The 23406-nt window shown below is 45.9% G+C and overlaps 1 protein-coding gene across 2 annotated transcripts in view; it reads left to right on the forward strand.

Moving 5' to 3' along the window:
- Nucleotides 1-22554, forward strand: part of ARHGEF3 (Rho guanine nucleotide exchange factor 3) — a 180983-nt gene extending 158429 nt beyond the window's left edge. For both annotated transcript variants that reach the window (XM_036739135.1, XM_036739134.1), the window contains 6 exons: nucleotides 738-834; nucleotides 1006-1082; nucleotides 10062-10319; nucleotides 14355-14525; nucleotides 18180-18366; nucleotides 20570-22554. In XM_036739135.1, coding sequence (XP_036595030.1) covers nucleotides 738-834; nucleotides 1006-1082; nucleotides 10062-10319; nucleotides 14355-14525; nucleotides 18180-18366; nucleotides 20570-20910 — 1131 coding nt within the window. In that variant the 3' untranslated portion in view covers nucleotides 20911-22554. The remainder of the gene's footprint in view (nucleotides 1-737; nucleotides 835-1005; nucleotides 1083-10061; nucleotides 10320-14354; nucleotides 14526-18179; nucleotides 18367-20569) is intronic.
- Nucleotides 22555-23406: the final 852 nt, after the last annotated feature.

Genomic DNA, 23406 nt, shown 5'->3' on the forward strand with positions numbered 1-23406 from the left:
CCACCAACGGGGCTGGACTAGAGGACCTGTGGTCCAACATATCTGATCCCTTGTCACCTCTTCCCTGGCCTACATTACAGCCTTCTCTTAACTGAGGTCGCTGCCACCCGAGTCTCCTCCTTATCCATCCCACAGGTTGGGACAATTGGGCTGATCTTCCCCAAGCACCCCTCTGGTTGTCACTTCCCATCCTCCCCTTCAGTAACTCCCCATGGCCTGCAGAATAAAGCTCAGACTTCTTATCTTGGCATTCAGTGCCCTCTACCATCAAATGCCTGTCATGGAACCTTAGCAGGGCCCGTAGGGGTCAATTCTAACAGAACCCTTTCTGTAGCATCCTGTCCTTGTAAGCTCTCCAGCTGGTCCAGCCTCTCTCTGAACCCCTAAGGGTGGGGACTCACTGCACTATATCCTTATCTCCAGCTACTCCCTCTTCTTCCCAGCCTTCCACACCTAAAAGGGAGCCCTCCCTCTTTTGCTCCTCGTCGCAGTGATCATATGTCTGGTTCACGGAGCCATGGATGACTCACGTCTTCAACTGAGTGTGACATTGCTTCTGTCATGACCTTCAGCCACCGTTTAAATATTTTATTGTTGTCTAACTTTTTGCTTGTCTCTGCAGCATTTTGTTAGCCGAGTGTATCTTGACCTAAAAAAAAAGTTTAATATGACTTTTTAATAAATGAGTTTCCCTGGATTTTAATTGTATCATTCTGTCTCTCACCTTGCTCTCACAGGCTTATCATGACCCCATGCTTAAACTCTCCATAATGACAGAACAAGAATTAAACCAGATTTTTGGAACCCTGGACTCTCTAATCCCTCTGCACGAAGGTGAGGTTTGGTTCCCTGGATGAGTCAGGACGTGTAGACCTAACGAAGTAGTGTTAGAACTAGTCCATAATTGGTTATGTAATAACGTGAGTAGCCAAGACCTTCCTCCCGTCCGCATCCATGCCAGGATGTGTAACACAGACATTCTCCTTTCTCTTTTCTCGACCCTAGATCTTCTTAGTCAGCTTCGACAAGTCAGGAAGACGGACGGATCCACTGAGCACGTTGGCCCGATCCTGGTGGGATGGGTAAGAAGCTTTCTTGACTTGACTTAAAGATGGATTTTAATCTTTCAATTAGCGTTTCTTCTTACTTGTGTTATTCCTTTCCCTTCCATAAACCTAGAGAGGGGAAGAAAATGGTTTTCAAGTAAAAAGATAATATTTAGACTGTTACTGTATGTTTATTATTATGAAAGCTATGTTTATCATTAATTATATCATTATTACTTAAGTTTATCTTATTATCATGCTCCATTTTTGTGACTATCAGTTTTAATATAATAGTCTGAATTTAAGTTCCTTCAATGCTTAATCAGATCTGTGAGCTCATCAACGTGGGGATTTCCTCCGCTGCTGTAGGTCATGCCCCATCCCCACCTTCTCCTCCTCCACGTTCATCAAAAGACTCTCCACACAGCATCTACTCACTGGGCTGGGAGGAGAAGCAGGGGATCTTCCCCCAGGGGTCCTCCCATTCTGTGGTTGCCAGTGGTTACCCCGTGTCATGGACACATCAGTTAGGTGCTGCTCTCGCTTGCGACCAGCCCATCCCCTTATAACCTTAAAATGAGAAAATATTTGTAAAGTACTCCGCAAACCCCAAAGTGGTCTGTAAATGCCAGCTGACATTAGCTCACCACTATTTGTCCACTCATTCATTTCCTCAAGGATGCACTACATGCTGCTTCTTGTGTAGGGGTCCTCATTAGAAACAGGAGCCCTCTGATATCTGCCCTGTGTGGCTTCACCCTCCTTTGGGGCTTGTACAGTTTCATTTCCTTGGAGAGTGTGTGGTCCGTGCAAGATAAAATCCAGTCTGTAATTCACATTACTTAGTCACTGCCATTTTGGGGGCTATTTTTAATCCCATGTGGAAATCTCTACAGAACTCTGGTTTGGTATGAAGGGAACCATCAAGCCTACCCTGTAGTTATATAGACACGGCCAAGGCCAATGGCTACATGCAGCTACTTGTCACATCCGAGGTCGAGCTAATTATTTCTGACTCTTTATCCCCAAGTCATCCATTAGCCACAGAGAGACTGTAAAACTCCGAATATTTAGTGCAAGAGAGTGGAATATCCCACTCTCTTGGGTCTTGGCAGGGCACCTAGAGGGCCATGGGTGTTCACAGAATCTTGTATCCAAGCCTGAAAGAACCTTAGAGGCCTTTGAATCTAGTCCTGTTCTTTCATTTTGCAGAGGAGGAAACTAAATCCCAGGAAGACTGAGCAGCTCCAGGTCACCCGGTTGGTGCTATATGGTGGGCACCAGCAGACTAGGTGATGCAGTGCACAGGGTCCTGCTTACCAGCTGTGTGACGCTGGACACCTCAGTGCTTTCAGCCTCAGTTTCCTCATGTGTAGGATGGGGATAATAATAGCATCTGCCTCCCTGGGTGGTGGTAAGGATAATGAGTTATGCTAGCCATCAGTTATCATCGTGATTATTATGACCAATGACAAATCGCCCACAGAAAGGAGCAGGAAAAGATAACATCAAAGAGGTGTGAAGCCAGGAAAGGGGTTGAGGCAGTTAGGTGACGGGCCAAGAGCCGCTCTGGGGCACCCACATAACGGCAAGAGCCCTGAAGGGGACTTCTGGCATCCTCTGTCAAATGAGGGGGCTGGACTCGATGACCTCTTCTGGTTCTCAATCCTTGATCCTTTGACACAGTCAAGAGCCCCACGGTATGTGTGGGCAGCCGTGGAGGGATAATGATCTGCACTGTTGAAGGGCATTGCCCATGTGGAAGAGATCCCAGAGCCACTGATTTATGAAAGAGAGAAGACACCCTCCCAGGGGGAGCAGTGTATTCCCTTCTCCCAAGTTTTTTATCTCTTTAATTCTCAGGATAGTTTGCAGAGATGGTGATGCTTTGGGGCAAGGGTATTTCACAAGGAAAAAGTCTAGCCTAGCCCTCAAGAGTGTGCCTTCCTGCCCTGCTTTGTGGAGGGGAGCAGATTCCCCACCCTAAATTCTGCTGTCTAGACCCTAACTCAATTAGCATTTGTTAGGCTATCATGTGGCAGATGCTGCAGGGGGTGTTGGGGATGTGAGACACGTTGTGTTTAAAGGTTTACTTCTTACTTGCCCTTACTGGGTTGATGGGTTGGTTGTTTCATATCGGGGGGTTGTTGTTATCTGACTTGCACAACAGTAGGTGCTTAATAAATGGTGGTTGGCTTGAATTGAGTTTGGAATCTTGTGGAGAGCCTTTTCTGTTGTGCTTTGGGAACTTACCCTGAGTTGGTTGTCATAGTCCTCTAGAAAACTCTGAAGGTCTCTCATCAAGGCAGATCATTTTAGTATCAGGGCTGGAATGTCTCCAGGCCAACTGGAGGCCTGGTAATTTTCCGAGATGAATAATTCAGGAAGCAGGCCTTAATATTTCAGGAAAACTCAATTCATCTTATATTTTTGGCTTTTAGTTTAACGTGAGCAGCCCTCTGTGCTCGAACTTCTTTCCATGTTAAAAAATATATATATATATATCCTCCCAAGAAGCCTCCTGGACAAAGGACAGATCTCCAGGGAAGAAAGAGCAGGTTCTGAGCCCTGATAAAACTTTCTTGATTCATGGACCACTTAGCGGGGGAGGACCCAGGACTCCCCAGGATGTCTTGGTGCACCTCTCTCTCTTCTACCCCTCAGACCCAGAATTATCAGTGATGAGAAGCTGCTTTTGATGAAACACGAATGTGCTGGTGACTGTCTGGTTTCTGTTGACGATCAGATGTTGGTTTGCAGTTTGTTCTAAATCAAAAACAGAGATACATATTAGAAACTTTAGGTTTTTTTAAATTTCATTTTTTGACCAAGCCCAGCCCTCTTTCTGCTGCACGAAGGACTCCACTGTACCTCAAAGCCAGGCAGTAGGAGTCAAACTCGGGGCAGAGACAGGTTAGACACCAGCTAGCACACTGCCACATACATAATAATGACCTTACAACGTTGAGAGCTGGAAGGGGCCTCAACAGCTACCTGGTCCAAACCCACACCGGAAAGTATGGGAACACATAGGAACACACCAGGCTGATCCCTCTTCTCAATGAGGGCCTCTCACATCCCAAAAGATCCCTTTCATCAACACACGCTGAATTGAATCAGATGTTGCCTTGATAACTCTGGCTCTGAGGGCCCAGTGGCTCAGCTTTTAAGGAAATTCAGTTTCATTCAAAGTACAGAGCACCTGTTAGCTCTCTGTCTTGTCTGTGCCTTGTCCCCATCCCCCAGGCCAGGAACCCCCCTCCTCCTCAGCTGCCCCTCTAGGAATCCCTGGTTTCCTTCAGGACTTGCCACCTCTTCCAGGCCTTCCCTGGTCCACTCAAACTCAAGCTTCATCCCCAAGCCACCTGGCATCTCTCATACACATTTTGCATCTGCTTATTGAGGGCACATAAGCTTACTGCCCCAAAAAGACTGGGGACCCCCATTAGAAGGTAAGTTTCTGAAGGACAGGGGCTGTTCCTTTTTTTTTTTTGTCTTTGAATTCCCCAGGACGTGACACCTAATAAAGACTTAATGCATGCTCATTGACAGATCATTTGATTGCGTGATGAGACCATCTTCCACATTGGGGATGCGGAGACAAAACTGACCCTCAGGAAGCTTCTTCTCATCGAGAAGAACCAACACATATATGAATAATTAAATACAAAATAGATGTAAAATAAAAGATAGACAGCCTGGTAGCATGGATAAAGACCTGATTTGGAACCTGGGAAGGCCTGGGTTTGAATCCCAGTCTTGACACATAATGGCTTTGTGACCTCAGGCAAGTAATAAGTTGATTGACCTCTCTGTGATCCCGGCCACTCTCTAATACTCCAAATTGAAGATAAGGTGCCAATCTGCATTAGTGGTGAGAGTTTCTTACCTGGAGTTCCCTGAAGCAATAAAATCCCAGGTTTAGTCCCTTTCCCATGTATAAACCGAATGACAAGGTCCTGGGGAAGGGCTATTGAATCCCAGCACTTTTACTGCAGACATGTCGAAGGCGAAGGCTCGCTCCACAAAGTGCCACTTGGCTGCTATCTGGCCCATCCAGACATCAAACAGAAACCTCTCCCACGAGAGAAGCCTATTAGTAGACCCTCATGAGAAACGGTCCTTGTCCATCTTGGCTGCCAAGTTGTACTGATGTGTTCACGTGGCTGAGAACTGTAAACAGAGAGGCACATCTGTGTGAGGCCTGGACTTCTTAACAGAAGAAAATAAATAGCTCGGGGAGATGCTGAATGAAGACACTTTTCAAAGCCCATTCAACCCTTGAAAGATGGATTTATTTCCTGCCCCTCCTCCACTCCCCCAAAAGAAAGAAAAAGTCATTTTCTTTTCCCCCTCAAGCAAGTGACCCTCTGAGGTGGCCAGTGCTGGCTGGACCTTTTGACCTCTAATAGCTCAGTTACTTAACTTTGAAGACATTAAGGATGGGGACTCAGGGGAGTTCTTGCAGGCCTTCCACATAGATGCTTCAAAGTCCTCTGTGATGGAGAGAGTGTCATTGAAGTTAACAGTATCCTAAAGAAGCAACTTTCCAAGTAATTTGAATCTGTCCCTACCCTTTTAAAAGTTCCAAGATAATTTAGTAGTTCTCTAGGACAAGTTCTCGGGTAATTTAGTTTCTAATGAAATTTTAATACCTGGAGGAGAGACAGGAAACACAGACGCAAAAAATAGGATTGTTCTGTCTCTCTGCACAAGGTTGGTGGGATAAGGTACCATCTGTCAAAAGGAGAGGCGGCTTCCCTTTCCCAAATCTGCCACTTCATCTCATCCTCTCTCCAGGCTGTGATTTATTTTTATTTACACAACATCCATATTTCACTTTAACAGATAACTATTTTCTCTCCCTCCTATCTCCTCTCCCTGCCCACCCCCCAAAAAGGAAAAACAAAAGCAAAAGCCCTTGTAACAAATATGCAGAGTTACGAAAACTCATTCTGGGCCACATCCAAGAAAATGGATGTGAGTCCATCCCCTCTCTGTTGGAAAGTGATCCTACATTGAGAGTTGGAAGGGACCCAAGAGATCGTTTTGTCCAGTTAGTTTATTTTACAGATGAGTAAACTGAGGCTCTAGGTAATTAGGTGACTTACACCCAAGCCCACCCATGGCAGGAGATGTCAACAGTAGGGGGTCAGAGCCCTAGTCTTGGGATGTGGTACCACGCTGCGTCTTCTGGCAACCTCTGAGGGCCCTTCCCTTTATATGAAAGCTTTGGGACTGTCCCCAGGATCCACACACTGAGGTTTTCGCAGCAGAATTCAACCAGTACAAACAGGATGTCCGCCTGGGTCCACGAACTTACTTTGTTAATGTTCGATTGTCATGTATCACTACAATTGGCTTTCTTTGTAATTCTGTGCATTTTCTATCATGCATTTAAAAGCATCATTCATGTATCATCCATGACACAAAAAAAGGTTAAGAATCTTTGATCTAGTGGGGAAGGGGAAAGCCCTGTGATAAACATAGTCTCCTTCCCGAAGACCAAGGCTGAGTAGATCTAGTTTGAAAAATCCCTCAGGATTTCTTTGGCTAGTAATAAGTGTGTGTGAGCCTTCATACACACACACACACACACACACACACACACGCACACGCATATTTGCCCCCATTTGACTCATTCCACCAAACCCAAATGGAGCACCTTGTGTATTCAGGGTGAGTCTTGACCCTGTGCTGGCGGCTAAGAGGGGGCAGCCTCCTGAGGCCTAGAAAATACCCCCCCAATGTACAGATTTCAGTGGGGCCCACAAAGGGGTGAAGTCGGCTCAGCCTCTCGGATTCTGTGGGCCCAGGAAACAAGCAAACCTGCCAAGTGTGAAAACAGGATTAGAGACAGACTTGGTTGCCATGGCAGCCTGGTGGGGATAATGGAGATTAATGGTACAATTGGGCAGTCAGCAGTGATGGGGAAGGGGGGTCCCTGGTTAGTTTACATCCTCTAGTTTCTGCTGATTGGTTTCTGTATAATGAAAACACTGGGCATTTCCAGGTCTTTGATAAAAGAGGAAGTGGGAACTAAATGAACAGGGCCCGAGGCCCATTTTAATTGACCTTGATCTAAATTATAAGTAAGCAAACAGCAATTGCGTGATTTTCTTTTTTTTTTTAAACGAGCGCCAATTTTCTCCCGACTTTTGGGGGAGCAGTGCCTGAGAAAGTTTCAACCTCCTTGGTAGCACTGGGAGGGCACCTCCTCTTCACATGGAGGCCCCTTGTCACAAAATGTCAAGAGTTTCACTTGTTTCCTCAGCAAATAATTGTTTTAACAGAGTTGGCTGGGTTTCCGTTTTAGTGGCAGTCTCTGTACATGGATGTATTTATTCACGGGTCAGACATTTATTAAACACTCACTGTTTGCCAGGCTCTGTGCTCAAGGGCTGGAGATGTGAGAATGAAAACAAAATTCTGGAAGTAAAATGCTAGTGGCCACACTGAATATTTTCTACATTTTTACTTGCAGAAAATGTGATCATCTGTTGAAATTGTTGTGTGCCCCTGGGTACACAGTGGGCATTCAAATAATTGTTGATTGATTGCTTTGACAACAGCTGGAATTTATCAATGTATTTATTTTAGCTAGAATTTTTTTTTTTTGAGGAAGCCGTGTATGCTCTTGTATCTTATAGCTTTGTCCTAAGAAGGTACTCTCAGACTGTGAAGTATTATTGAATAGGGTCATGGATTCTGACTGTCATGGTCAGACACTTGAAAGACCAGCTGCTGTTATGGTGACTAGTAGTTGCTGTTCAAAGAATGATGGGGAAATGTGGCGGGGATAGATGAGAGCGTCCAGGATCAGGTAAGCTTTGGGGGTGCTGAGCCAGGAGAAGGTATTCGATAGGTTTTTGCCTGGGAGGAGGACTAAGGGAGATTTCTTTGGCCCCAGAGGGCTCAGCTAAGAGTAGTAGGTGGGAACAGCAGGGGCTGTTCAGGCCTGATGTCAAGAAGAGCCTCCTCCCAGCTAGAGCTGATTGGGCTGCCTCTGGAGAGAAGGAATGAGTTCTCCCTCAGTCCAGCCTTCAGGGTGGAGCCTGGACACCCCCTTGTCACGTGTATTGTAGCTGAGATACTTTGTCAAAGATGTATTTGACTATCTCCCTGCAAAGGCCCCTCCCAACTCCAGAATCCTACAGTCCTGTGATAGAATCCATAAATTCTCCAAAGCTGCCTCCAGCCACGATTGCTCGGCCTCTGTCTTTGGGCCTGGAAGGAAGGGCTCATACTTAGAGTGTAGTTTCAGACGTATAAGGGAAGTTAGCATTTTATGGGGAGAGAGAGACATTCATGTGCGCAGAGTCCTTTGATAAGTCACACACCTTCGTACTAGCAGTCATTTCCGGATGGTTCCTGAATCTAGATTTTCCCTGGTGACAGCTCTGCTTTAAATTTTTTGTACTTCATTATCCCACAGAGCCCAGTAGGCTCCCACTAGAGGATCCCAGGCCTTTCTCCTTCAGCCTTTTCTTTTCCACGTCATCATCATCAGTGACTTAGGGGAAGGTTATTGGTGGCATCGATTGCTTAACCAAGTTTATGGATGGAAGAAAATTGGGAAAGGCACCTGATTCATCCTAAAGCCCAATTAGAAGCCGAAAGATCAATACCATTTAAGAGGCAAGTCTCTTCAGTGACATGCAAGAAGGAGTAGTTGTTGAAATATGTGTTCAGGAAACATAATTAGGCAATAGTTAATGGGGGAGAGGGAATTATTCATAGAGTATCAGATCTGGAAGAATCCTTGAACATCAGGCACTTCACTGAACCCCCACCCCTGTATGTCGTAGATAAATAGATAAATAATAGGAGACAGCATATTCTATGCCATGAATGAATGAAAAAAGCATTTCTTAAGTGTTTTTAAATTTTGATTAAAGTATTCATTTACTAAATGCCAAGCACTGAGGATAAGAACAGAAAAAGAAGGCAATCTCTGGTCTCAAGGAGCTCTGTTTAACAAAATGCCTGTAGGAGGGCGGCGCGGCTGCAGGGTAGAAGGAAAGGCCAAAGATCTGAGTCCCTCACAACTCCAGGATCCTGAGACTCTGTTAATGTAGCCATCTCCTCATTTTAAAGCAAAATTATACCCAGATCTTTGTGGGCTCCTTAGAAATAGGTTTGCTCTAACTTTCCATGTAGAATTGGCTTCATATTGCTTGTCTTCTCAGTGAGTGGGGGAGGGGCAAAAGAGGCAGCGAGTTTGGCACTCCAAATTTTTTAAAAAATGAATGTTAAAAAAGTAATTTTTTTAAAAAAGGAAAGAAAAAAGGTTTGTTAGTAAGAACGCAATTGAAATAGAGGACTTGAATCAACCAGATATACTTTTGATATCTTAAAGTCTTAAAGTGGATGTACAAATGAAGAATTTGCATTTTTTCTAGATCATCCTTTTGCCTTGTATTGAAATAGTACAAACCATGGGGGCTGGGAGCTGACTGGCATTAGCTCAGTTTTTTTATCTCCCGTAGTGCTCAGCACAGAGCTCTCTTATCCTGATGGATGCTTAATAAATGATTATTGAATGTTGCATATAGCACACCATGATTCACAAGCTAAAATTGCTATTAATAAAATGATGTTTAAAGAGGTCATTAAACAGTAAGCATTTATTAAGCACCTACTGTATGTCATAAATAAATGGTGTATAATCAAAGAATCCCAGACTTGTTCAGTTGAAGCACACCGATCTAGCCCTGACCAAGAATCTCACCCCCAACAAATGGTGAACTCTACTCCTTTCCATTGCCTGAGAAGCAGGGTGTCCTCATGGTTAGGACATTGACCCTGAGAGTCAGGAATCCCACCTTTGATACTTTGGAGCTCTGTAACTTACATGTGCCTCAGTTTCCCCATCTTTCAAATGGGTGGTGCCTCTCCAGTGAGATGATGAATCAGAGAGCACTTTGCAGAGTCTACAGGTGTCAGTCATTGCTGTGGGTCAGACAGCCGATGCTTCCCGCCTCCTCCAACCCTGTTTCTTCTTCTCCCCCCTAGCTGCCGTGTCTCAGCTCCTACGACAGCTACTGTAGTAACCAGGTCGCGGCCAAGGCGTTGCTGGATCACAAGAAGCAGGACCACCGAGTACAGGACTTCCTTCAGCGCTGCTTGGAGTCACCCTTCAGTCGGAAGCTGGACCTCTGGAACTTCCTTGACATCCCCCGAAGTCGGCTCGTAAAGTACCCCCTGCTGCTCCGGGAAATACTGAGGCACACTCCAAATGATAACCCGGACCAGCAACACCTGGAGGAGGCTGTAAGTTTGGACAGGGATCAGGGAGGAAGAGGCACCATGATCGTTTATCACTGGGCATAATGGGACTGTGGGGATAGTGCTGGTCTGGCGAGGGGGAGGCCTGGGTGCTGACCATTAACCCCCAGTGAGCCTCAGTTTCCTCATCTGTCAATTAGGAAACCATTACACTTGCCGCTTACTAGCTGGGTGACCCTGGGAAAGTCACTTTACTTCTGCCTGCCTCAATAGAATAGGGATGATAATGACAACTACCTCCCAGGGTTGTGGTAAGGATTCAAATCAAATGAGAAAAGAAAGGTAAAGCATTTCATAAACCTGAAAATGCCCCAGGATTGGAGCCGTTACGATCTCTGTTGCTGGTAGCCGAGGTCTCGATCGGATTGAGCAGCTCAGCTGGGGGCCTTGACATTCTTCCCCCAGGACCCAGCTTGGAATCTCACTTGCTCTGGGCCTTGAGAGAAGTGGATCAGGGACATTTCTCAGAGGCCTCTGGACAGATGCTGTTAGAGGGGTGCATACCTGTTGGGAGGGAAGAAAGAGAAGGCCTAGGGCTTACCCTGGAGCAGTTGGCTGGACAAGTGAGAATATCAGACTCAGGCTTATGACAAAAAGATCTCCGGAGGGGAGTGGATTGTAATTGTGATGCAAAAAAAAAGGAAAAAAAAGAAGAAGAAAAAGAAAAAGCAAAGGGCCTCATGGAAACAGGAAAGGAAGTCCAGAAGGGGAAACAGACGTGCAGTGGAGCAGTTTTGTTACTATCACCTTAAATTCAGTACACACTTTGAAAAAAAAAAAACAGCACAGGTGTCCAAAGATCCCAGCTTTGCGTACAATCCTTGTTTCTTTTCTTCTTTGTATGTTGAAATGTTTATGTAGGTTGATTGGTTAAGATCATAATTTTAAAAAAAGAACCTTTTTTCCAAATCCTCAGAAAACTTACAGAACACCCACAGATATTCAGCCAGTAGATATCAGTACAGTGCATTGCCCAGTCAGAAAGTATAGAGGGGAAGGAAGCGTGAGTTGGGGAAGCATCTGCTTATCAATCAGGTCTATTTTTATTACTAGAATAAATGAGGGATAAAACTGACTCTGGCTATTTTAGCAGCATTCAAAAAGAGTCAACTCTGAATTGTAGGATCAGGGACCTAAGAGTAGAAGGATCTTCAAGTTCATCCATTCCAACCCCCTCAATTTATATATAAGGAACTGAGGCCCAGAGAGGTCAGAGGACCCAAGATCTCTAGAAAGGACTTCACATTTCTTTTCATCTAGCCCAACCTTCTCATTTTACAGATGAGAAAACTGAGGCCCAAAGAGAGAAATAATTTGCCCAAAATCGTACATACAGGCAGAACCAAGGCTTCCAACCCATCTGCTCCAACACCAAGGCCCAAACTCTTTTCTGTTGAGCCCCTTGCCTACATCTATAGATAAAGGTCAGCTGGGGAAGGAGCACATCTCCAGCATGTAGTATTGGGAGCTCCAAGGCAATGTCTTGTCTCTCAGTGTAGTCCTGGATGGCCTAGGCGCTCGTCTTGGTAGCGTTTAGTTGTGTCCTGGTGGTTGGTAATCACGCGGGTTCTTTGGGATGTCTTTGGGTCATCTTTCATGCCATTGTTCTTCTTCCTAGTCCCTAAGAGCTACCAGGCTTGTCCGCCATATGCATGACCCACTTCTAGTTGGGTGTGGCCCCCATAATGTCCTTGACGTGCAATGGAAACGGCCACCATACAAGACATGGTAGAAGAGACATGATCTGAGGTTGGAAATTCTTTTCCTAAAATGCTTTCAAGGGGACATGTACCTCAGGTTCCCCATTGTGTGCAGCTGGCTAGGTGGACCAGTGGTTAGAACTCTGCTGTTGGAGTCAAGACCTGACTTCAAATCTTGCTTTAGACACCTACTAGCTGTAGGACCTGGAACAAGTCACTTAACCTCAATTTCCTCCATTGTAAAGTGAGGATAATGATACCTCAGGATCAAATTATCATGTCAAGTGCTTCATAAACATTAAAATACTATATTTTTAGTAAGATTATCATTATTATTATAGCAGTGGTTAGTAAATTTTTTTCTAGTCTGTGAACTATTTCAGAAAGAAGACTAGCTTCCTAACTTGTTTTATGCACAGGTTTCCACTTTAATGAATGAGCACACTGAAATTAATTTGACACCAAAAACGAGGGATATTTGAGTTGGCATGAGCCAGGCCTTAAAACAGTGCCAGGAAATCCAAACACTAAATGCCGTTGTCTCATGGTCCTAGGACACTTCCAAGATTCTCATTTGTGTTTGGGCTTGTACCAAAGCCTCCACAACCTTCAGGAGCCATCATGGGTCAAGGATGGTGTTTTTAGTGATGGGACAGGAGCCAGGCCTCAGCTCTCCACAGAACCTCCCTTTATCCGGCTTTGACGGGAGGGCAGAAGCTGGGCCTGGCTGAGATTTTCCCTAGTCTGCTTTCTGTGGTCATCAAGGTAGGGTTTCACTTGCCCCTGAAAACAGCCCCTCAGACGTTCCCCCAGAGAGCGGTCCTGACCACGTTCACACTTCGTGAGAGCTGGTCATGATTTCATTTTTGCTGTAACACACACCAGCTGGGCCTGGGCCTGGATCCTGGGTCCCAGGTCCCCTAGTCAAGCTTTGCTCTTTTCCCCAGAATTCAGCTGGTCCCTGGGTGGGCTCTGTTACAGCTTTCCCTGTGGCCTTCATGCCTCCTTATCAATTGACTTGAGAATATGATTGAACCCTAAGCTTTTAAACAAATTTAAATTAATGATGTCCTCGTCCATTAAGTACTTTCTGGCAGACCTGTCTGCTGCTGTCTCTCTGATATAGGCATTTGTGGCCTCCTTTGCCTCCTTGTGTTTTCTCACCTGTTTAATGTGATGAACCAGGTACCTCATATGATACCCCCGGAGCTGCCCCCACTACTGTTTTAGCCAAGCAGGCTGCAGTGGGTAGTGGCTCTGGAGCCACGCTGCTGCAGGGATGTCCATGGGTGTGTGCTCTGAGTGTGTGGACATATGCATAATTATTTCCATCATCTGCCTTGAGGTCTTTGAATTTTGAACTCTGGCTTTGCCTCACTCTGATGTTTTCAGTGTTAAAATATGAAAAAATGAAAAAGCACTTAACACGTGCTAATCCGAGCCTAGCAGCGAAGTACAATACCCTAGGCAGTCCTTATTCTCCAGGAGCTCAGGCTCTAGTTGAGGGAAGCAATGTGTATATAAGAGGGGCAGATGTGGGTTCAGTGGCAAGGCCCAGGGGCCTTACAGGTGGTGAATATGTGGGTCTTATCCCTAAAAGACTGTCCTGGGAAGCCACTTCAACTTTTCTCATCTCAATTAAGCATTCCTTGAGCTGAGCATGCTTAACCTGGAGAAAGTTTGGGGTTTGGGTGAGGAGGCAGGCCAGGCATGGGAGCTGTCTTCAATTATTCAGGGAGCTGTCATACTAAAGAGGGATTAACTTGTTCTTCTGGCCCAAAGCGCCGGGTGGAAGTTGTCAAGAGATACCTTTAGGCTCGATGAGAGGAAAAACACCCTCTTAATGAAAGGAGCTGGGCCCAAAGTAGAGGGGGCCTGCCCAGGGAGGTGCTGGGAGCTTCCCCTCCCTGGATGCCCTCAAGCAAAGGCTCAGAGACTGTGTGGAGATTGGAGTGAAGGCGCCTATCAGATTCGCAGCTGAGGTCCCCTCTTCCGTGGGGATTCTGGGGGACGCAGAATTCTTAAGCGTCATTAACTTTGAGTCCTCACAGAAAGGCAGGCTGCTGCCCCCTTCTAGGGGCTTCGTGCGGCAACTCTTAGAACTGCAAATCGTAAACTCGTTTTTATTACCAGGTAGAGCTCAAACTTGTGAGTCCAGACCTAATCATAATACTAATTAACAAGGGCTAGCATGTACAGAGGCCGTGAGGTTCTCAAAACACAGCACATGGGTTATCTCATTTGATGCTAGGCAGATGCTATTGTGAAGAAATCCAGCTGCTGACGTTTACAGCATCTCATCATCTCCCCCTCCCCGCAGATAAACATCATTCAGGGCATCGTGGCTGAGATCAACACCAAGACTGGAGAGTCCGAATGCCGCTATTACAAGGAGCGCCTGATCTATCTGGAAGAGGGCCACAAGGACTCTTTGATCGACAGCTCCAGGGTACTGTGCTGCCATGGTGAACTGAAGAACGCCAGGGGTGTGGTGAGTATCCGAACACCGGCTGGTGGTTTTCACCTTGCTGGCACCTGTTGGGTTCCCTGGATGTTGCCCCTCAGTCAAGAAGCATTTAAAAATAGATATTTTAGTAAATATTTCCCAGTTACACATAAAAAAAAACTTTAACATTCATTTTTAAAATTTCAAGTTCCAAATTCTCTCCTTCCTGCCCCTCCCTTGGCTTTTGAGAAGGCAAGATATTGAATATACATGTGAAGTCATGCCGAACACATTTCCAGATTAGCCATTCGGCAAGGATTTATTAAGTGCTTACTGCGTGCCAAACACTGGGGCTATAATTACAAATGGCAAAGATGCTTCCTGTCCCTGTCCCTCCCTGTGTGACCCTGTGGGAAGTGTTTCCCAATCTGTAAAGTGGTGATCTTAATAGCCCCTCCCTCCCAGGGCCATCGAGAGACTCCAAAGAGATCATCTCTTTGCAAAGCTTCACGGGTAGTATCAATGCTGGCTGCTCTTAGGGCCCGTATTTCTCATTGGAAAGACTGTGGTGGCCAGGGAGCGGTGCTTGGGGCCTGGAAGTTATGGGGATGGCATGAAGTCCTGCAGGAGCAGACAGACAGGGCCCTTCCAGGCCCTGGGGGCAGCTTTGATCAGGTGATCCGCTTTGCTGTGGAGGATCTTATCTCTCTGGCATTTTCTGCCATGATAACAGTGTTTCCAGGTTGCAGAGCACCTGTCTCAGGACCACCCTAACAGGCAGGTCATGGGCCCCATCTTTTGGATGAGATAACTGAGGCTCTGGTGGATTGAGTGATTTGCCTGTGGTCACAGAGGTGGTCAGTGTCTGAAACGGTATTCAGAATTCAGAGCCTGGCCTCCAGGCTCCCAGGACAGCCCTCAGCTGGTGTCAGGGAAACTGTTTGCAGTAGATATGGATATGAAGCTAGTCCTTACAAGTGGACAGCCCTCATGGCTGCTCCTGGAACGGGTCTGACCAGCTCAAGGACTGGTTGTTTTCTTTTTCCACAGAGTAGCCAAGGGTAAGCAGTGAGGTTAAAGGTTGGAGGCCCCTAAGGGATTAAAAAGCATAGCAGTTTGCTTTCTACTATTTTTATTAAAAAGCAAGATGATTAAAAATCATTTTACACTGCAAGGAAATAGATTTCTGAGATCAAAGGGTCAGGGGACAGGGAGCTAGGTTGGTTGGTTTGTTTTTAATATACCCCAAGCCATTGCTGCCAACAAAGGCTCTTCTCAGAGGCAAAGGGGGGAGAAAGGGGAAGTCGGATTGTGCCTTAGGCCCAAGCAGGCTGACTCCTAGGATGGATCATTCCTTAGGACTTGGAGGCTGCCCCAGGAGGGCCCCTTTCTAAGCTCAGCCCATCTCTCCAAGCTCCCACCAAAGGCTAATTAAAGGATACAGAGCAGAGTAGAGGGCCATTTTTAGTCACTGGTCCTACTGTGTGTTCAGTTAATGTTTTCTAAGATAATGACAGAGTACATAGGTGGGTTTGAGTGGAGTCTCTGGGAAAAGTTGATTTTGTTAACTTAAAAATAATGACCAAATTTGACAAAAGAGTATTGGAAGAGGAATTTGGTTCAATTGAGGACATTTTTAATCGCCTACTACGTGACAGGCATGGTGCTAGGCTCTCGGCATACAGAAAAAAAATAGAAACGGCCTCTGCCCCCCTCATGGAGCTTATATTCTAACAGAGGAGGTAACTGTGTACGTAATATATACAAAGTCCATGTGAGGTACAGGGAGTGCCTTCTGTGGGCAGAATCCTCAGAGGCCTCTTCTGGGAGGAGAGGAGAGCTAAGCCTTGAAGGGAGCTGGCATCTAAGAAGTCAAGGGAGAGCATCCCAGGCAGGGGGCACAGTCTGTGCAAAGGTACATAGGTTAGAGATAAACAGTTGTGTTGTATTAATCGTCGAGTCATTGCCTGCAATGTAGGGTGTATATGTGAGTAGTCAGCCTGGCATGGGAAGTGGGGCAAAATGCCAATTAGAGTAGTGTGTACTTTTTTCTAGAGGCAACAGAGAGCCCTGGGAGCTGATGCAGACAAACCCCAAAAGGAGAATTTCTGAACATTTCCCTCTATCCCCAGGGATTTCCAAACATGGGAGGGGCTTGTTTCTAAAAGATAACCTTGGGACCTGCCTTGGGAGTAAGAAGGGATGAGAAGGTGGACATCCCAGCCTCCCCTCAATAAACTTCATTTCACGTTGATGTCGAGGGCCAGGCCTTCAGGAATCAGTCCTTGGTCCTCTCTGAAATGTACCAAGTATGGGCTGTAGGCTGAGGCAGATGGACATGTGTAGGTGCAGGAACAAGGGCCACCCCATGTTTTATGTGTGGGACCTGGGAAGTAGTCATGTACAGGGAGAGCCGGAAGAATGTGGGGAAATGTTGGGAATTTAGGAGCCCCAAGCTGGTAAGTCAGCAGCGTACCCCCATCCTCCCTCCCCTAGGACTTAGAGTCAGAACATCTAGGCCATATCAGGCTCAGGCTCAGGCTATGTGATAGGCAGACAACATCTCAAAGACTCAATTTTCTCATCTGCAAAATGGGAGGGGGATAATATTTGTACTCCCTACCTCACAAGTCAATCAAACATTTATCAAGCACCTGCTATGTGCCAGGCACCGAGCCAAGCACTCGGAATTTAAAAAGGGGCAAAAGACAGTCCCTACCCTCAAAGAGCTTACAATCTAATAGGTATGTGGTAAGGAGTTATTACGGCAGGAGTTAGAGACGCCTCCCGGCAGCAGAAAGGCTTTTCTGGGGTGTCTTCAAGGTGCCCCTCCAACTGGAAGGGCGGTGAGGGAGCTGTGCCACCCACTCTACTGCTCTTTCCTAGTGGTCGAGCTGGCCTTGGGTTAGATGTCCTTCTTGTTGCTTTGAAGAGGAAAACAATTTGAGAATAATCAGTAACTAAGTGTGAATGGGTTTGGGAGGGTTTCATTTTGGGATTTTTTTTTTGCAGTTGCCTCCTCCTTACATAGGATGGCTCCCTAGGAGGAGGTTAAGCCAGATGGTCTTTGAGATCCTCTATGGAGATGGATGCATTGGGAAATATAGGAGATGCAAAAACAAAAGATGCCCATCCAATTTCAAAATGAGTGACAAGAATTAAGATGGACCATTAGGAAGAGACAGAGAAATCTGGAAAGTCCTGTGAAAAATAATGCAAAGTGGGAGAAAGACAAACCAGAAGACTGGGGTGGCCAGAAATGATGCCCTCAGGAGAGGAAAAGGGAGTGAGAAGAGGCAAACCAGAGGTCTTACCCTGAGGCCACAAGCCTGCTTTTGTCTTCATTTTTTAATAATGTATTTCGGTGTAACTGGTTTTCTCTGGAATCCTACGTAGTTTATTTTATACATTTAAAATCACTACTCTCAAAAAAAATTAAAAGTAAAGTAAAATCACTACTCTGAGAAAGGATCCTCAGACTTCTCTAGACTACCAGAAAGGGCGCGGAGTCCCTGGTTTCGGAGGAGGGCCTATTAGCCTGTTGTAGAGGCTGAAATTTAAGCATCAATGGCTGCCAAGCACAGGAGAGGACTTAGGATGGATTATTGATCTTTGTTGTTCCTAAGAGAATATTTGCCTCTTGGTTTTATTTTATTTCATGGGGTAAATGAGAGTTTTTGTTCTGTTTCTGCTCCTTAGAAGCTACACGTCTTCCTGTTTCAAGAAGTGCTTGTCATCACGCGGCCTGTCACCCACAATGAGCAGCTGTGCTACCAGCTCTACCGGCAGCCAATCCCTGTGAAGGACCTTCTGCTGGATGACCTACAGGATGGAGAGGTGCGGCTCGGAGGCTCCATCCGCGGTGCCTTCACCAACAACGAGAGAAGTATGAATGCCTGAGTTGGGGTTTTGGGGTCTTTTGTTAGTGGTTCTAATAGTAGCTAGCATTGACATAGTGTTTTAAGGTTCAGGTAGTGAAGTGTGTGAAGAAAGAATTGAACTCAGCTCTTCCTGATTCCAAGTCCATCGCTTTATCAGCTAAGCCACTTCCAGCCCCTAGATTCTGTCATATTAACTCTGGCTTGCTTTGCAAAGAGGTATGACCAACTATTTGCTGTCATTGACTATCTCAGTGACCTGTGGGGACACAGAAATAGATCGTTTTCCACAACTTCCCGTCAGATCCCCTCAGAGTCAGAGAATTTGAGAGCTGGGAGACACCTCATTAGACTCCCATTAATTAGACTTGGGGGCAGGGACTGGTTTTTTGCTTTTCTTTGTATCCCTAGCACTTAGCACATAGTAAGGGCTTATTAAATGTTTATTGGTTGATTAATTCCATCCTTCCTAAAAGGAATCCCCCTCTATAACACACCTGCCTGACAGATGATTATCCAGCTCTATGGGGGGACTTACCACTTCTTGGGGTCACTCTCTTTCATTGTTGGGAAGTTTTTCTGATATCAAGCCTAAATTTACTTCTTTGCAGCTTTCACCTCTGGCTCCCCTGGGGCTCAACAGAATAAGCCCAACCCATCTTCCATTGGATTGGTCTTCAAATACTTAAAGGCAGCAGCTGTCATCATGGCTCCCCTGAGTCTTCTCCCCTCCATGTTAAACATTCCCAGGTTCTTCAAGCACTCCAGGCTCCTCGTTCACCCTCTTGGTTTCCTGAACACTCTCTAGCTTCTCAATGTTCTCATTAAACTGTGGCATCCAGAATGGAGACCAGCATTCCAGCCATGATCTTCTGACTAGGGCAGAGTACAGAGTGCAGAGACTCTCAGCTTATTCCCAAAAGATGTCCCTCTCTTAATGTTGCCCAAGATGCCTTTTAGCTTTTATTGACCCTCTCGATGCCTTTCGGACATATCCCTAGCAAGCCCCAGCTAATTTTCAGAAAGATTCTTGTCTAACCATGTCTCTTCTTATTCTGTATTGTGAAATTGTTTTGTTTTGTTTTGTTTTGTTTTTGAGCCCAAAAGGAACACTTTATACTTCTCCACACTGAATTTCTTCTTCTTGGATTCAGCCCAGTGCCTTAGTCTGTCGAGATCTTTTGGGATCCCGATTCTGCCATCCAGGTTGTTACCTAGTCCTCCCAGCTTAGTTCCTCCTGAAGATTTGATGGGCACTCACCACCCTTAGTGCAAGGTGACTCCGTTTCTCCCTGGCACTTTGCAGGAAGGCCTCGCCCTCAACAATAGTCAGTAATCAGACAGAAGAAACACATGGAGGGTGCGAGCATACTACAACATATAATCACTAAGGAACTCTAGAGAATCCTAAGAACAAAAGACTTAATTGAGGAATTATATCATAGGAAAAGAAAGAACTTGGATTTATCAGATGGCAAGAAGAGGAGATGACAGGTGGACAGTCCACTGGCATCCTTGTGAAGTTAGCATTGGTAGAGGGAATTTCCTCACTGGGAGCTCCCAATGCCAGTGAAAGCCCAAAGTTTGGTCCAAAAAGTGCCAGAAAACAAAGTATACTAATGAAACCACTTTGAGCTCCTGGGATGGCATACTTTTATAGAGCAGTTCAACCTCTGCATGTAAGATGACCCCAGGAATTAAAGGAAGTTTTAAGGGATGAGGGTTTGAATTTCCCACCCCAGTTTCAATCCATAGGAAATATTGCTCATCAGAAGCATCCTTCTCATCCTTCAAGGGTTCAGTCATTGGTGTTTGTTCTTCATTACCTTGTGTGAGAGAGAGGTATCGCAGGGTAGGGGAGGGATCGTTGGAATCCTGAGTTCTAGTCCCAGACCTTGCACCATCCGTGAGCTTTGGCACATCATGTCACTTCCCTGGGCCTCAGTTTCTGAAATGACTAGGTCCCTTCTAGCTCCATCATTCTGTGGTTCAAGGTCAAAATTTAAATCTCTGACAGTGACTTCATTTTGCAGACGGGTAAAGTGAGAAGTCATATGACTTGCCTAGGTTAATAGAGAAAAATCCAGTATTTCTTTTTCCCCCTCCTTCTGCCTCTCAGCCAATGTTTGGGCTTAGAAATGGGGATTTGCTTTTTTCTTCACTCACCAGAGAACCATCTGGATGCTGACACGTTTTGTTTTTCCCTTTCAGTTAAAAACTTCTTCCGAGTCAGCTTCAGGAGTGGCTCCCAAAGCCAGTCTCACTCCCTGCAGGCCAGCGACACCTTCAACAAGCAGCAGTGGCTCAACTGCATCCGTCAAGCCAAAGAGACAGCTGTGTGTGCTGAAGGCCAGTCTGGGATGCTGGGCCCCCAGGAGCCTTCTCCACTGACTGCCCCTCTCAGTGGAGAGACCAAGCTGGAGCAAATGGACCAGTCAGGCAGCGAGTCAGACTGTAGCATGGACACGAGTGAGGTCAGCCTCGACTGTGAGCGAATGGAACAGACAGACTCTTGTGGTGGGAACAGCAAACAGATAGAAAGCAACGTTTGACAGGAGCCTCTCCGTCCTTCCCAGGTCTGCTTACCTGTACAGTATTTGCATTCCACAGATGGACCAGTTTTGGAGGAGCACTTTGGAAGGCCTTCCTGACAGTGTCCGAGGCCCTGTCTTTGTCCTCTTGCCTGGGTTGTTGTAGCCACCAGCCTGCAGGCTGGACCCTGGTGCAACATCATTTCCACTTGTTTTCCAGGAGTGTCTGCATCGAAGAGTTACTTTCACTTTTCCTGCTGGGACTAAAGCAATGTCAGAATCCTGATGTTTCCTGAGAGCTCCTCTAGATGCCTGACACGGAAAGGGCAAGGGAGGCAAAGAGTTTCCCAGGTGTCTCAAATAGTCCCCTTATGGAAGGTCATGATAACATCTGAGAAACAAAGGCAGGACCAGGAAGGAAGAGTCAATGACTTGGATTAACCTCAGGTCAATACCGTGGTCTTGGGTCAGAAATGACCAGACCATGTCACAGGGGATCCTGGGCAATGAATTTTCCAATGAGTGAATGTAGTGAGCATCGAGTGGACCTCGTCCTTGGTCCTTTTGTAGCCCTAGATGGACACACCAAGACGTGGCAATGAAAAGCTGATTTAAAAAGGAAAAAAAAAACCCTTCAGGATGGTGGTGATGGCTCTGTTTACAAGTACAAGACAGGGGAGAAAGGCTTGGGAGGCAATTTACTCTTCCTTGACCTTTAGGGTTTGAGTTGGGTATGTTGGAGTTGAAATCATGAATCCATTTTCCATCTGGGAAACCACCCCACCCCCCATCCTTCATCTCTGCCTCAGGGCTTGCTCCGTTGTGGCCTCTGGCCCTGTGCTGTGACCAGAATCGTCTTCGTGTTTCCCAGATCCTGATTCAGTTAATTCTAAGTGAATTCGAATCAGGTCCCTCACACAGATGGCCCACCAACTCATGGAGGGCCAGAGACACTTGCCCTTTGTCGTCATCGTCATCCTCGATTGGCAGGGCAAGGTGGGATGTGAGCTTTAAGTAAGCATGCTAAATACACTGAAATTCTCCCTTAGAGTGTAAATATTAAGGCTGAACACCAGCACTCGTAGTAATAATGCTAAGTTATTGCCAAAAATGGGTGGTTTTTTTTATCTTATGTGTCTTACAAGTTTACAAAAAAGAAAGGGGATAAATATAATGTGTCAATTTACCTTGTACATATCTCATGTGCATTAAAGGAATTTGTGTGACAAGATAATCAATATAAAAAAGCCCAAGGTATAAGTACATTATTATTTTAAAAAGAAACTATTGTGCTCCGTTTTTCCCTGTAAAACCTATTTCTGTATTTATAGTTTTTAAGGTGAATTTTTTTTTCTATTACAAGTTTATTTAAAAGTGGTTCGTTTCTCAAGGGGAGCGGTGGATGTGTTGAGTAACAGCCTACCACTAATAAAAGCAGGCAGGAGGAAAGAGACTGTTTTGAAGAGCAAGAAAGGAAACCTCCTTTGAGGAGACCATGGGCCCGGGCTGGCCAGAGTGTTGGGAAAAGAGGCGGCTCCTGGTTGGCCTGGGGAAAGGAAGGCATGGAAGGCTGTGATGAAGAAGAATGTTTTTCTGTGTAATGGCCTTAAACTTTTTTGGAAGCATTTCAAATAAATTACATTAAATAGTCTTGTGGTTTTTTCATGAGGTTTTCTTGTTTACTCCGTGGGTACAGATGTAAATCCCAACCAGGGTGGGCCAGGGCAGGGTTAGGAAACCCATTCTTGGGGATTCTGTGCTTGGCTCTCCTGGAATCCTAGCTGTCTCCCTGCTGACGCTTGGCCATGTGACCTTCAAGTCCCATCGCCCCGGGCTTCTCCGAGCAGAGCTGGTGTCAACCCCAATTGATGGACGGAATCTCCTCCCCAGGGAGGGCCTTTCACAGATGGAAACAAAGCTCTGCACCGAAGAGCTATTCTGTATCGATAACCCGGGGGGAGGGGGGGGCAATTCAGTGACTTACTAGGATCGTTGGGAAATTTTATTTTGAAATCCTTGGTCCACTAAAATTGTTATGTTTGTCAAATCAATTTTTGACAAAATACATGATAAGGTATCAAAGGAAATTTCATTCTATTATGTTAAGAAAGTGTGATGCAAGAGCAAGCTCTCTAGGGTGAGAGGACCTGGGTTCAAATCCTGCCTGTTGAAACTTACTACCTGTGTGACCTTGGAAAAATCACTTCCCATACCCGGGCTTCAGTTTCCTGATTGTAATAGCATTTCTAGGACGCCGGGCCTGGAGTCAGCAAGACTCCTCCCCCGACTTCAAATCCGGCCTCAGACGTTAGCTGCGTGACCCTGTTTGCCTCGTCTGTAAAACGAGTTGAAGAAAAGGAAATGGCAAACCCCTCCAGTATCTCTGCCAAGAAGACCCCAGATGGGGGCACCAAGAGTCGGCCATGACATTTAACCCTCACAACAACCCGGAAGGTGGGGTGCCATCATGATCCCCGTTTTACAGTAGAGGCAACTCATGCAGGAAGTGGTTAAGGG

Source organism: Trichosurus vulpecula, chromosome 9 (genome assembly GCF_011100635.1).
Source record: "Trichosurus vulpecula isolate mTriVul1 chromosome 9, mTriVul1.pri, whole genome shotgun sequence".
Lineage (NCBI taxonomy): Eukaryota > Metazoa > Chordata > Mammalia > Diprotodontia > Phalangeridae > Trichosurus > Trichosurus vulpecula.